Below are 13,528 nucleotides of genomic sequence, written 5' to 3'. Positions count from 1 at the left end.
CCGATTTCTGAGTGTCCCAAGCGAGCCACACGGTGGAAAAATGGCCCCAACCAAGCTTGCTCTGAACCACATAACATCCATTCTTGAATGTATCCCCAATCCGAACCGCATGGTACCCTCCGCGCCTGTAATCCTCAGTTCCTTCCTCCTCCGAACTGTAGTCACTTCCCTCATTCTTCCGGTCCTCCGCCATTGAAGGACCTTCAACCACAAACACCCAAAAAAAAAACCACAAAGCGCACGCACACCCAAGCTGACGATATCAGCAAAACTTACACCGGAAACGAAAAAAGGAAACTTTTCAGTAAGGAGGATTCGATTTGTGGAGAATTGTCAGAGTTGATTTTTAGAGGGAACGGAAAGCGTTGAATTCAGTGAGAAACGGTGCAAAACTGGGAAATTAGGGTTTCTGAGGTGTTGCCGGGAAAATAACCAAGTGAAATGAATGGGTTATGTGTGATAGCGACAACCATAGACTATAACACTATAGACTAGTATATTCTAGGTCTAAGGTTAACTCGCATTGAATTCAATTAAATTATGTACGAATTTTTTGTCAGAGAAAAAAAATTAAAATAAACTAATTATATTATTATTTGAATATTTGTTATTTACTTATTTGTGTAACTTGATGGTAACTCCTGCTGGTTGTTAGACTATCAACCTTGTAATTAATAAGTTAGGAAATGTGATTGGTGTGTTATATCACAATTCACAACTTAATTTGTTAAAAATAAAATAAGAATCATTATAATAAATACAAATACATGTGTTCTATGGTTATAAATTTTTTTTAATGGGTTCTTAATTATTTGTGTCAAGGTAAATGCTTGTTATTAACAAGACCAGGAAATACAAATATGTTTTTTAGGAATTGACCTGACATTTTCTTTAACAAAAATTATTGGATGTAGTTCTATACTTCTATTATAGGATGAAATGATTTCTAGCTAGTTTAATGGTGGCTTTTATAATATAAAAGTTAAAACAGTTAGAAGAGATGAAGCAAGTCCTAATGTTGGACCCTTGCTTTCATAATAATCTTTCTATAAAATGAAGAATTTTATCATGTCAAATTATTTTACACAAAGTTAACCTTTTACTTTTTTAGCCTCACCCTAGAATAAGCTACTTGAACCTTTCAAATATTATTATTTACACCAATCTTGCACATAAGGATATTTTAATTTTTTTTTAATAATATAGATTTTAAAGAAACTAGGTTTTTTTATTTTTACCCATGCAATGTTATAGGGTTAAATTGCTCTTGAATTACTCCAGCGATTCTCAATATATTTTCTTTCGTTTTGTTTTTCTTTTTTTTTTATATATTTTTGGACACAGTTTTTTGTTTTCATTTAAATGTGGAGGTCATGAGGCTGGATGGACTTGAACATGTATATTGGTACCAAAAAATGACATCTTGTGTTATGAGCCCATTAACAAACCTAGTTATAATTACCTGGGCTCCTCTTGCTTTATGACTTGCTCTATTTGACAAAAATATGTGAAGAACGTTTATTATAACTAAACAGTTTAACTCTCATCACCTGTCCGAAAAACAAAAAAATCTCTCATCAGTGTTAACATTCTATCTCTGATCTTTTCAATCCCATATGTTGCACTTTTTTTTCATATTGAAGACAAATGTCCATATTATCTACTATTTTGGAGATAGAATAATATTCTCTTTATTAACGAGTGATAAAAATTGAATTAAAAGAAAAATATACATCCATAAAAAAATTTTAGGGTTGACAATTGATACAGCCATTACAAATCTAATGTCATAACTCGATATTATATACAATAACTTGGTACTTTACGTTATAACTCGGCATTATACGTTTCAGACTCAACGGACTACATCTTAGAATAAAAATGTCCGACCAGGCATTATCACTCATTAAAACCTAATAACTGCTCTTCAATTCAGATCATCAATAGAATGTAACCGACCATCTTCACCTCACCTATAAAGGTGTGATATTTTATCCTCAGACGGGACACTGAATTCTCAGTACTAACTTAGGCATCAGAGTGCCTTTTGTAGGTACACTCCTCCTTTGTTCATACTTTCCGTGACGTGATATCTCTCTAGACGAAGAGCTCGGATCATCTCAGCCTATAGCTCGGCATTAAAGGCTAAAACTCGGCGTCAACTCCTGTAGCCGAGGCTACGTCCAGGTTATTCACACAAGAACAATTGGCGCCACTACGAGGTCTCGAAATAAACACCCTTCTTTCTATAGGCCGTATTTCCTTCCAGTAACTTCAAACTTACTTGCACCTTTGTAAACAAAGGTCATATAATAGATCATTAAGGCCTGAAAAAGGCCGATCTATATCTATCATCTCTATCTGCCAATCTATATCTGTTATCTCTATTTGCAAATCTATATCTGTTATATCCATTTGCCGATCTGTATATATTTTTCTGATCTATATCTATCATCTCTATTTTTTTATTTATATTAGTTATCTCTATTTGCCGATTTATATCTGTTATGTCTATTGGCCGATCTATATCTGTTATCTCTATTTTTTCAATCTATATCTGTCATCTCTATTTGCCGATCTATATCTGTTATCTCTATTTCCTTATTTATATCTATTATATCTATTTTTCAATTGGTGTTTGCTACGGTACAATGATAAATTTATACGTACCGATACAATAAAAATAAAGACAAATAATAAAACGCCATGTGGGTTATATTATCTTCATCAGCATTTATTTTTTTTAAAAAAAATATATATTATATCAATATTTTTACTAAAATATCCTTATAATTTAACAAAAATAAAAAATAATTTTTTATTTAATTTTACAAAAAGACCCAAATACCCCTTTTTTTTATGTTAGAACAAAATTTATCTCCTAAAATTAATCAAATCTTAAAATTGAGCTCATTTATATTTATAAATTTTAAACAATTTAAAAAATAAAACAACATCTGCTATCAATTTCGTGGATACTATTCCATAAACCCTAATTTCTACACATCTGAAAAACAAAAATTCAAAAGAACTGTTCTTCATCTTTCCTGGATTTTCTTACATCTTTCTCAAAGAACGTCTCTCCCTCTCTTTCTCTCTCTCTCTCTCAATTCGCATACTGAAACTCTCTCTTCTCTCTCACACTAGCCCACTAGAGTCTCTCTCAGTCTCACTCGAGCCTCATCTCAGTCACACTCGCCGGCGTCTCCATGTGTCGCGGCCTTCCCTGGGCTCCTCGTTGCTGGCGACAGGAGCAACTCGTCGGATTGTCGTCGCTCGTCGTCTTCTGGTTTTGGACCTCGCTGTCGCCGTGGACCGTAGTCCGTTGGTGAGTCCCTGCATCGTCGCTTCCCCTATTCTGTCTTTTCCAGATTTCCCTTCTCCTTGTATTTTGAGATGATGTTGAATTGCTAATCAATTAATTTACTTTGTTTCTGATCTAAATGTTGCTGTAAATCATGAATGATGTAGGATTTTCTGAATTTGGTGCTAATAACATGAGCTAACATTTGGGTTGATGAAAATCATCAATGAGTTAAATTTGGAGCTAAATTTTTTGTTGATGAAAATTATCAATGAGTTGAATTTGTTGCTTTAATAATAAATTTGATTCTTAGTATTGATTGATTTGATTCTTACATAGGCAGTATTGGTCAAACTCCAAATTTGTCTGGAAAAGATATAGATGTTGACTTTGAGATCACTCCATGGACTAGATTTACTTGTTCGGTTATGTTTTGCTGTATGTTTCTATTCTGTTTTATCTTTTCATGTGCAATTGTGCATGCATTAGTTAATCTTTTTGCTGACTAGTATTCTGAGATTAGCTTTTAACAAATTAAGGTAGATAGCGCTAATGAGACCTTATTTAAATGAGTGCTCTTAGAATACTTGTTGGTAAAATCATTGTAATAATTCTCTTAAAATCATTTTATAATAATTGATTCAAAGAAGTTGTGCCAACTTGATCTTGAAGAAATCCTCTGTGGTGAAGATACAAGGACGACTTTGATGATTAAAAGCATTCCTAACAAGTGAGAACAATTAAAGAAGCTTCCTATCCTAGTCAAGTTTTTGTTGTTTTAATAATTTGATACAAATAGTTATTAACAATTGCTCATTGTGGTTGCTTTAAGGTACACATCAAAGATGCTTTTTGCTGCAATTGATGAGAATCACCATGGCACTTATGACTTAATGCACTTGCCAATTGATTTTAAGGTATATGAATCCAAATTTTTCTTTTTTTAACCAAAGATGATGGAGTCTTTTGGTCAGGTTGGCTGATTGTCTATTTCTTCTTGCAGAACAAGTGTAATGTGGGTTATGCCTTCATCAATATGGTGTCTCCTTCACACATGATTTCATTCTATGAGGTTTAAAATTTATGCCATGGCCTTCTATTTGTCTGTTAAATACTTAACTTTCGTATGCATTGTTTGTGATGCAAGGATTTGTAAATGTGACATGCATTGTGCACACATTGATCCTGATCTTGTACATACATCTTGCAAACTTGATTTTGAAAAGTCCATAAGACTTTAGAACTAGATATGGTTTAATTTATAAATTGATCAATTATTTCTTTTTTCTTATCTTTTCAAGGGCTTTTCTGAGTGTTTCTCTCTTACCATCCAGGAGAAATTTCTATCCAGCAATTTGAATGTATTGGTCAACCAGATGGGTCTTACTCAGGCGATTTGTTGGAGAGTCCAAAGGGCGATTGGGACGAGAAACTAGAAAAAGATTAACCATTTGATAGCTATTTATATGTTCCTAGCCACAAAGTTTGGGACTGCTAACAACTGCATAGGGCAATATTAAGGTGTACAAAGCTAATTGATTTAAGAGAACAACAAAATTGGTGTACAAAAGTGAAGAAGCAGCTCACTTATCTGCTGCTGGGGACTCCAAATTCGTCAATATTTCATAACAATCATCAATGGAGGAAGCGACAAGGAACAACTAGTTGAATGTGGAGAAAACAGTTTGTTGTGAATGTATATATGCGAACCAGTTTCTTTGACTTGTTCTTATGATAGATCAGCCATCTAGAATATTGTTACTGGATACACTCATGTTGGAACATCCTTGAAGTACTCCTTATTTTTCTCTGGAATTTATTCTTAGTCTATCAATATTCTTTGTCCTGCTTTATAATTTATATCATGCATGAATTTTACTATTTTAATTTAATGGTGATTGAATTTTTATTTTTCAATTTACATTTTAATTTATTTTAGAAGAATTTAATCCAAAAATGTAAATTACAAAATTAAATTTAAAAAAAAGAGTTATAAACAAAAGCATTCAAAGTAAATTAATGGTGATTGATAAGTATGTCTTTTATTATTGTTTTCCATAAATATATATTACTACCTCTGCATTTGCTCTTTGAATTTGTTTCCCTGCTATTTTGTGATTTTTGTTTTTGTGTAATAGAAGCACTGAGAGTTAGTTCTGCGGTAATAAAAACCTATAAACTAATTGAAATCACTTAGCACAAATGAATGAACCTTCATAAAAACAACTAAAAAGTAAATGTGAATAAATTAAGACCTCAACTTGAGATCCCATGTAGATAAAAAAAAACTAATTAGCCTATAGAGCTTTTGTACTCTTTTGAAAAACATACAAAGTTAAAGCTATGTGTGCCATGTGCACACCAAGAAGTCGGTAAGTTACTACATAATCTTTTTTCTCCTATTGTTGAAAAATTGCATGTGAGCCAACAATTATTCCCAAATATAAATAAGTCAAACTCACAGCCATCAAACTTTTGAGATTAATATTTTACATGTCGTGTATTATATGCAGATAGCAGATTAAAACAACTATATGATAGATTATGCTGGAATTATATCCCATAATTATCTACATTACTTTAATGGTACAATTAACTCGAGCCATCTGTTATGCGCCATCTGACTATAGGTTGATGTAAATCCAGGAGTTTTTTGTAGTGCCTGAGAATGGTGGTCTTGTCATTCAGTGACACAAAAGTAAGACTTTCATTCATTAACAGGCATAAAATTTTTAATAGAGAAACACAATTTAGGAAGCATTTTTGTAGGGGAAAAAAAGACTTGTATAAGAGAAATTCGCACTTCTAATGAAAACTTCACAAACTTAGCTCGACCTAGATATAAAAGAGATTCTGACATCGTCCAACTCTGCAACCAAAATAGATCATATGCGCTTGGAAATTTTCAATGATTTCTTATATATGTGCAATTGACACAATTTTATTAATTTGTTTGTTATAGCCTTTAGTCTCATTGACCACAACAGAAATAGAAGGCCATCTGCATGTCCACACACATAGGATCTCAAGCAATAACGTCAAAAAATATTCAAAACCAGTCTCCAAAAATTACTACAGCTGTAAATATGATCCAAAAGCAATAACGTAAAATTAGTGATCCAAGTAAATATTAGAATCATCGATCAACAAAGGGCTTATTCAAATCAACTACAAAGTTCTGTGCCATCATCTTGGTATTGAACATGGACCAAGGACTTGGGTTGAAATTCAGACAAGGGTTGAAATTTGGGGGGATTTGGTTTTGAAACTAAGAGAAACTAAGGCACTTCGGAAAAAAAATTAAGAAAAACACAGAGAATTGAAAAAGAGAGTGAAAGCAGACTTTCTCTTCTTCCTCCAAACCCCAAACCTTCTTCTTTCCACCAGTGGTGCGCCTCTTGTGCAAAGAATTCCTAAAAATACCTGAAACACAACAAACAAACGCATTAGATACGGTATTACAATTGGATTCTGTGAAAGCATCAGAAAATTTGGCAGGTGCCGTGGAGGCTCCACTGGGAAAGGGCTTCTTCTTCTTCTTCTTCCTCTTTCCCAAAAGATAATTCGTTTCTTCTTCAAGATCAAGTTGGTACAACTTCTTTGATTCGATTATTATAAAATGAACAATTTTAAGAGAATTATTACAATAATTTTACTGGCAAGTATTCTAAAAACACTCAATTAAATAAGGGCTCATTAGCGCTATCTACCTTAATTTGTTAAAAGCTAATCTTAGAATACTAGTCAGCAAAAAGATTAACTAATGCATGCACAATTGCACATGAAAAGATAAAACAGAATAGAAACATACAGCAAAACATAACCGAACAAGTAAATCTAGTCCATGGAGTGATCTCAAAGTCAACATCTATATCTTTTCCAGACAAATTTGGAGTTTGACCAATACTGCCTATGTAAGAATCAAATCAATCAATACTAAGAATCAAATTTATTATTAAAGCAACAAATTCAACTCATTGATAATTTTCATTAACAAAAAATTTAGCTCCAAATTTAACTCATTGATGATTTTCATCAACCCAAATGTTAGCTCATGTTATTAGCACCAAATTCAGAAAATCCTACATCATTCATGATTTACAGCAACATTTAGATCAGAAACAAAGTAAATTAATTGATTAGCAATTCAACATCATCTCAAAATACAAGGAGAAGGGAAATCTGGAAAAGACAGAATAGGGGAAGCGACGATGCAGGGACTCACCAACGGACTACGGTCCACGGCGACAGCGAGGTCCAAAACCAGAAGACGACGAGCGACGACAATCCGACGAGTTGCTCCTGTCGCCAGCAACGAGGAGCCCAGGGAAGGCCGCGACACATGGAGACGCCGGCGAGTGTGACTGAGATGAGGCTCGAGTGAGACTGAGAGAGACTCTAGTGGGCTAGTGTGAGAGAGAAAAGAGAGTTTCAGTATGCGAATTGAGAGAGAGAGAGAGAGAAAGAGAGAGAGAGAGACGTTCTTTGAGAAAGATGTAAGAAAACCCAGGAAAGATGAAGAACAGTTCTTTTGAATTTTTGTTTTTCAGATGTGTAGAAATTAGGGTTTATGGAATAGTATCCACGAAATTGATAGCAGATGTTGTTTTATTTTTTAAATTGTTTAAAATTTATAAATATAAATGAGCTCAATTTTAAGATTTGATTAATTTTAGGAGATAAATTTTGTTCTAACATAAAAAAGGGGTATTTGGGTCTTTTTGTAAAATTAAATAAAAAAGTATTTTTTATTTTTCCTAAATTATAAGGATATTTGAGTAAAAATATTGATATGATATATATTTTTTTAAAAAACAATAAATGCTGATATAAATAATATAATCCACATGGCGTTTTGTTATTTGTTATTATTTTTATTGTATCGGTACGTATAAATTTATCATTGTACCGTAGCAAACACCTTTTCAATTTATCTGTTACCTCTATTTGCCGATCTATATCTGTTATCTCTATCTCCCGATTTATATTTGTTATCTTTATTTTTCAATTTATATCTGTTACCTCTATTTGTCGATCTATATCTGTTATATCTATTTGTCGATCTATATCTGTTATATATATTTTTCGATCCATATCTATCATCTCTATTTGCCAATTTATATCTATTATATCTATTTGTCGATCTATATCTGTTATCTCTATTTGTCAATTTATATCTGTTATATCTATTTGCCGATCTATATCTATTTTTCTGATCTATATCTGTCATCTCTATTTTCTGATTTATATCTGTTATCTTTATTTTTCCGATTTATATCTGTTATGTCTATTGGCCGATCTATATATGTTATCTCTATTTTTTCAATCTATATCTATCATCTCTATTTTCCGATTTGAATTTGTTATCCCTATTTGCCAATCTATATCTGTTATATCTATTTGCCGATTTATATCTGTTATGTCTATTTGCCGATCTATATCTGTTATCTCTATTTGCCGATCTATATCTGTTATCTCTATTTTTCAATTTATATCTATTATATCTATTTACCGATCTATATCTGTTTTTCTGATCTATATATGTCATCTCTATTTTCTTATCCATATCTATCATCTCTATTTGCCAATTTATATATGTTATCTCTATTTGCTAATCTATATCTATTTTTCTATTTTCAAGTATATATCTATTATCTCTGTTTTCAGATTTATATCGATCATTACCAGTCATTGTCAAATCTATATCAACTATCATCAGATCTATATCAACTTTCTTCCAAACTATGACTATCAACAGTCAACAAATTCAATCACATATCATACAAGCACAAACACTTATCCATTCGCGATAATTCTTCAATTCAAAGTCGCATCGTTTACACATGCGCAATCAAACTCAATCTTCAATCAATTCACCAAAAAAAGGTGAACTAACACTCATTCGCAATAATTCTTCAATTTAAAGTCGCATCGTTTACACATGCGCAATCAAACTCAATCTTCAATCAATTCACCAAACATCTCATTCGCCATAATTCTTCAATTCAAAGTCGCATCGTTTACACATGCGCAAACTCAATGTTCAATCAATTCACCAAACAAAGGTGAACTAACGCTCATTCGCGATAATTCTTCAATTCAAAGTCGCATCATTTACACATGCGCAATCAAACTCAATGTTTAATCAATTCACCAAAAAAAGGTGAACTAACGCTCATTTACAATAATTCTTCAATTCAAAGTCACATCGTTTACACATGCTCAATCAAACTCAATCTTCAATCAATTCACCAAACATCTCATTCGCCATAATTCTTCAATTTAAAGCCGCATCGTTTACACATGCACAAACTCAATGTTCAATCATTTCACCAAACAAAGGTGAACTAACGCTCATTCGTGATAATTCTTCAATTCAAAGTCGCATCGTTTACACATGCGTAATCAAACTCAATCTTCAATCAAATCACCAAACAAAGGTGAACTAACACAATATTTTCTCCCAACTAATTCATTTTTATCAAAATCATCTCAGCAACTATTCAAATTAACTATTCAGTTCCATGAAAAACCTTAACTGTTGCATCTATTAAATCAATGGTTCAAAATTACATTGAAAAAATTCAAAGGCAAAATCAATAACAAATACTACTACACTTTCCAATACACGTTAACTTCAAATAATGTCTGAAATTCAAAAGATTTTATTCCTTGTTTTAATAAAGCATCTTAAATCGGGGGTTCCAAGGCTAATCCAATGGCCGAGTTATGATCTTACTAAATGGCCGACTTATGATTCATTAAAATGTATTCTCAGACTAAGCTTGGGGGCTGTGATACGGCCGTTATAAATCCGACGTCATAACTCGGCACTTTACGTTATAACTCGGCGTTATACGTTTTAGACTCAACGGACTACATCCTAGAATAAAAACGTTCGACCAGGTATTATCACTCATTAAAACCTAATAACTGCTCTTCAATTTAGATGATCAATAAAATGTAATCGATCATTTTTACCTCACCTATAAAGATATGATATTTTATCCTCAAACGGGACAATGATTTTTCAATACTAACTTAAGTATCGAAATACCTTTTGGAAGTACATTCCTCTTTTGTTCGTACTTTTCATGACGTGATATCTCTCTAGACAAAGAACTCGAATCATCTCAGCCTATAACTCAATATTAAAGGTTAAAATTTGACGTCAACTCCTATAATCAAGACTACTACTACGTTCAGGTTATTTACACAAAAACAGTAATATTTGAAAATTATGAAGATAGTAAATCCATATAAATACATATATAGGATGAAGCGCGTTTTGCTCCCTTTGAGATGGTGCATGTTGACCAAAAATTAGGTAATGCCTTAGCTTGACGATGATTTCAATGTCTATATAAAGCATAAACTAATAGTATAAGCAACGAAGAATATACATTTGTATTCTTTAAACTTTCGAAGGGACCAAGGAAAATAGGGAATAAAAACAACAACAAAAAACGTGTTGGAGTCTTACAAAGAAATATTAATAGATATATAGATATAGCCGTCTATACAGACCCAACTTCCTATAGAGTTTATTTCTTTAATTACTATTCCCAAAAGGTTCAAAGAAATGCTGAAGATTCATCAATAATGTGCTTTACTTTAATTTCCAATGGTTATAGAGACGTGTATGAATATATAGATGATAAAGTTTATCAAATTTTAATTTAAATTTTATAAAACTAACTTATAAAATTATTAACATATTTATTGAACTTAAAATATTAAAGTTGTAATTGGTTTGTATTTTTATTTGTATTTTTAGTATTTTCTATTTTAAAATTTTTATAAAAAAAATAAAAAATAAGATTTTGTTGATTTATTTTCTTTTCCTTTCACAAAGTTTTAAAAATAAAAAATAAAAATGCAAAGTAAACAAATTTTAATTCATGAATTAAAATTACTACTTAATGAAACTCTATTTTCTGTTTATTTTGATCTTAAAATGCTGTGTTTATTACTTTATTAGTTTATTGTGATAGAATAGCTACTTTGAATTGGCAAAATCATTAGACAAACTATGCATAATATATTTGATTAACATAATTCTTTGTCAGATTGATAATTTATTCATTATTTGTCAATCGATTATTAGGAATTGAATGCAAATGTGTGGATGGAATTCGAACCACACATCAGCTTGGTATGAGGGATGACTTGGGTATTTTCTGGAACACAACTTAATTATTATAATTTAGAAAAGTATGGAATATTAATATATTAATTTATTGTATGATAATAATAATTAATTATATATTTTAAATATATGTATAAAAAAATATATTTAAAAAATATATCTATAAAGATATTTTTATTCAATATAATCGTAAAAAAACATTTTTATTAGATATATTTATAAAAATATTTTTATTAAATATAATTATAAATAAAAATTGACAAAAATATTGTTAATATTGTAGTCGAAATTATTATAATTTATATGTTTATGCCATATATGTATTTTTATTTACTCAATAAGCTGCCAACTCACTCATCAATTCAATTCATTATATTACTATAAGGTCTCTGATCTTGCTTAATTTATTGAATAAAAAATAATTGGAACCATCGACATAACTTGACTGATGATTCACATTCTTATGAGTTTAAAATAAAATCATAAGGGATGTTGCCTCAGTTTGACAACAAATTCACTATTTTTTTTCTCTGTTTATAACTTGTGTGTGCAAATTTTACATTTTTTTTGTCACACTATCTTCGTAAATCAATAATTTTATGTTTCTGACAAGTAGATTTAATTTGATATGAATTGCACTAAGTCAAATGTTTAGGGTAGTTTTAATTAGTTTATCAAACTTAATTTATTTATTTCGTCAATGGTTTTGACTTTTGACACACAATAAAATAGTTGATGCCGGTCTATGATGCATCTATCTGATCTTCTAGAAAATATCAACCTTTTGAAAGTTGAATATTTTTTTCTATTAATCAAATAGTAATACAATATTAATTAATATTAATAGCGTTTCATGCCAAGACAGATAATACAACAACAGCATTCTTCCGGAGACAGTAACAGACCGATTGAACCTAAGACAACCATTGATATATTCGTACAAACCTACAAATTCAGTGTTCGAAAAATTGAGTAGATCATTAAAATGGGTTAAATTTATGGGATTAATTTTGTCTTTAAAATTAAATTTATTTAATTTTTAAATTAAAGAGTTCAATTAATTTAAACTTAAAATAATATTTTTTGTCAGCATATTTTTAAAAACTAAAATAAAAGAGTAATCAGATCAATCTATTTAATGCATCTTGTTGATCATAAACAATTTAAACTGAAAAATTATAGTCTATAAATAAAATAGATTTAAACAAATAATTTATTTAGCGCATAAGTTCGGACAGATCGAATCTAAATAGACTGGATTAACCCGTTTGATAATTCTAAAATTAAACAACATTATTTCTAAAAAACAGCAAATCAACTATAAAAAATTACTGATGTTTCAATAATTTTAATTATTTATTTTAATTAATATATATTATATATATTTTTATAATTAAAATTAATGGCTAAGACTATTGAAATATTAGTATCTTTAAAATACCTGAAGTTTCTCTCTTAGTTTTTATTTTAGATGTTAATAATAGTCTCAAACATATATTTGAAGAATACTATATATAAACAAATATGTGACAATTTTTTTAAAATTTTTTTAACATTTTCAACATATTAATACATAAAAATATATTATACTCTTAATATATATATCTTTAAAAAAATATGTCAGCTAAATTTTTATGAAATATATTTATTTTTATTTTTGTTATAATTTATTATGATAATTGGATGATACTGTGAAGAAAACTTATATATATAATTAATATAATATGCTAAAACTATTTAATTACTATAAAATATTATTTTTAATTTAAAAGTTGAAATAACATTAAAGTCTACAGGATTTTTCTGAATATTGTATTAAAGTTGGTGAAAACTGATCAGGTGCAATCGATTTTAAGTGAAGTTAATAATTAAAAGTCATTAGATGATTTGACTGATTTGATTAAATTTTTATTTAATACTACACCTAAGTTTTCACCATTAAAGCTTCAATTAAACATTCATTTAAATATAAGATTAATATTACTATTGAAAATTTGTATTGCAATATCACATGAAAGGCATGCAATGGGAAATGAAGTAGGAACCGTACTTTGTGCAAATTGTGATATGAATTC

At 30.1% G+C, this 13,528-nt stretch overlaps 2 protein-coding genes across 2 annotated transcripts in view; one reads left to right on the top strand and one right to left on the bottom strand.

The window, feature by feature from the left end:
* LOC107461869 (uncharacterized) overlaps positions 1-476 on the bottom strand; it is a 3,439-nt gene extending 2,963 nt beyond the window's left edge. The window contains exon 1 of the mRNA XM_021129225.2: positions 1-476. This exon is cut by the window's left edge and continues 1 nt beyond it. Within this exon, the coding sequence (XP_020984884.1) occupies positions 1-193 (193 nt within the window). The 5' untranslated portion in view covers positions 194-476.
* Positions 477-3,209: 2,733 nt separating this feature from the next.
* Positions 3,210-5,130, top strand: LOC127744206 (protein MEI2-like 2). Its single transcript, XM_052256487.1, has 4 exons — positions 3,210-3,328; positions 4,137-4,221; positions 4,308-4,376; positions 4,639-5,130. The coding sequence occupies exons 1-4, from the start codon at positions 3,210-3,212 to the stop codon at positions 4,738-4,740; spliced, it is 375 nt and encodes a 124-aa protein (XP_052112447.1). The 3' UTR covers positions 4,741-5,130.
* Positions 5,131-13,528: the final 8,398 nt, after the last annotated feature.

This window comes from Arachis duranensis, unplaced genomic scaffold, assembly GCF_000817695.3.
Source record: "Arachis duranensis cultivar V14167 unplaced genomic scaffold, aradu.V14167.gnm2.J7QH unplaced_Scaffold_232527, whole genome shotgun sequence".
NCBI lineage: Eukaryota > Viridiplantae > Streptophyta > Magnoliopsida > Fabales > Fabaceae > Arachis > Arachis duranensis.
The sequence above is the reverse complement of the archived record's forward strand: the minus strand, read 5'-3'. Positions and strand labels throughout refer to the sequence as shown.

Excerpts from the sequence above, each read along its gene's own strand:
- LOC127744206 (XM_052256487.1), top strand. The coding sequence starts at position 3,210 with ATGTGTCGCGGCCTTCCCTGGGCTCCTCGTTGCTGGCGACAGGAGCAA. Across the intron at positions 3,329-4,136 it reads CCGTGGACCGTAGTCCGTTG|GTACACATCAAAGATGCTTT; the intron begins GTGAGTCCCTGC and ends GGTTGCTTTAAG. Across the intron at positions 4,377-4,638 it reads ACATGATTTCATTCTATGAG|GAGAAATTTCTATCCAGCAA; the intron begins GTTTAAAATTTA and ends CTTACCATCCAG.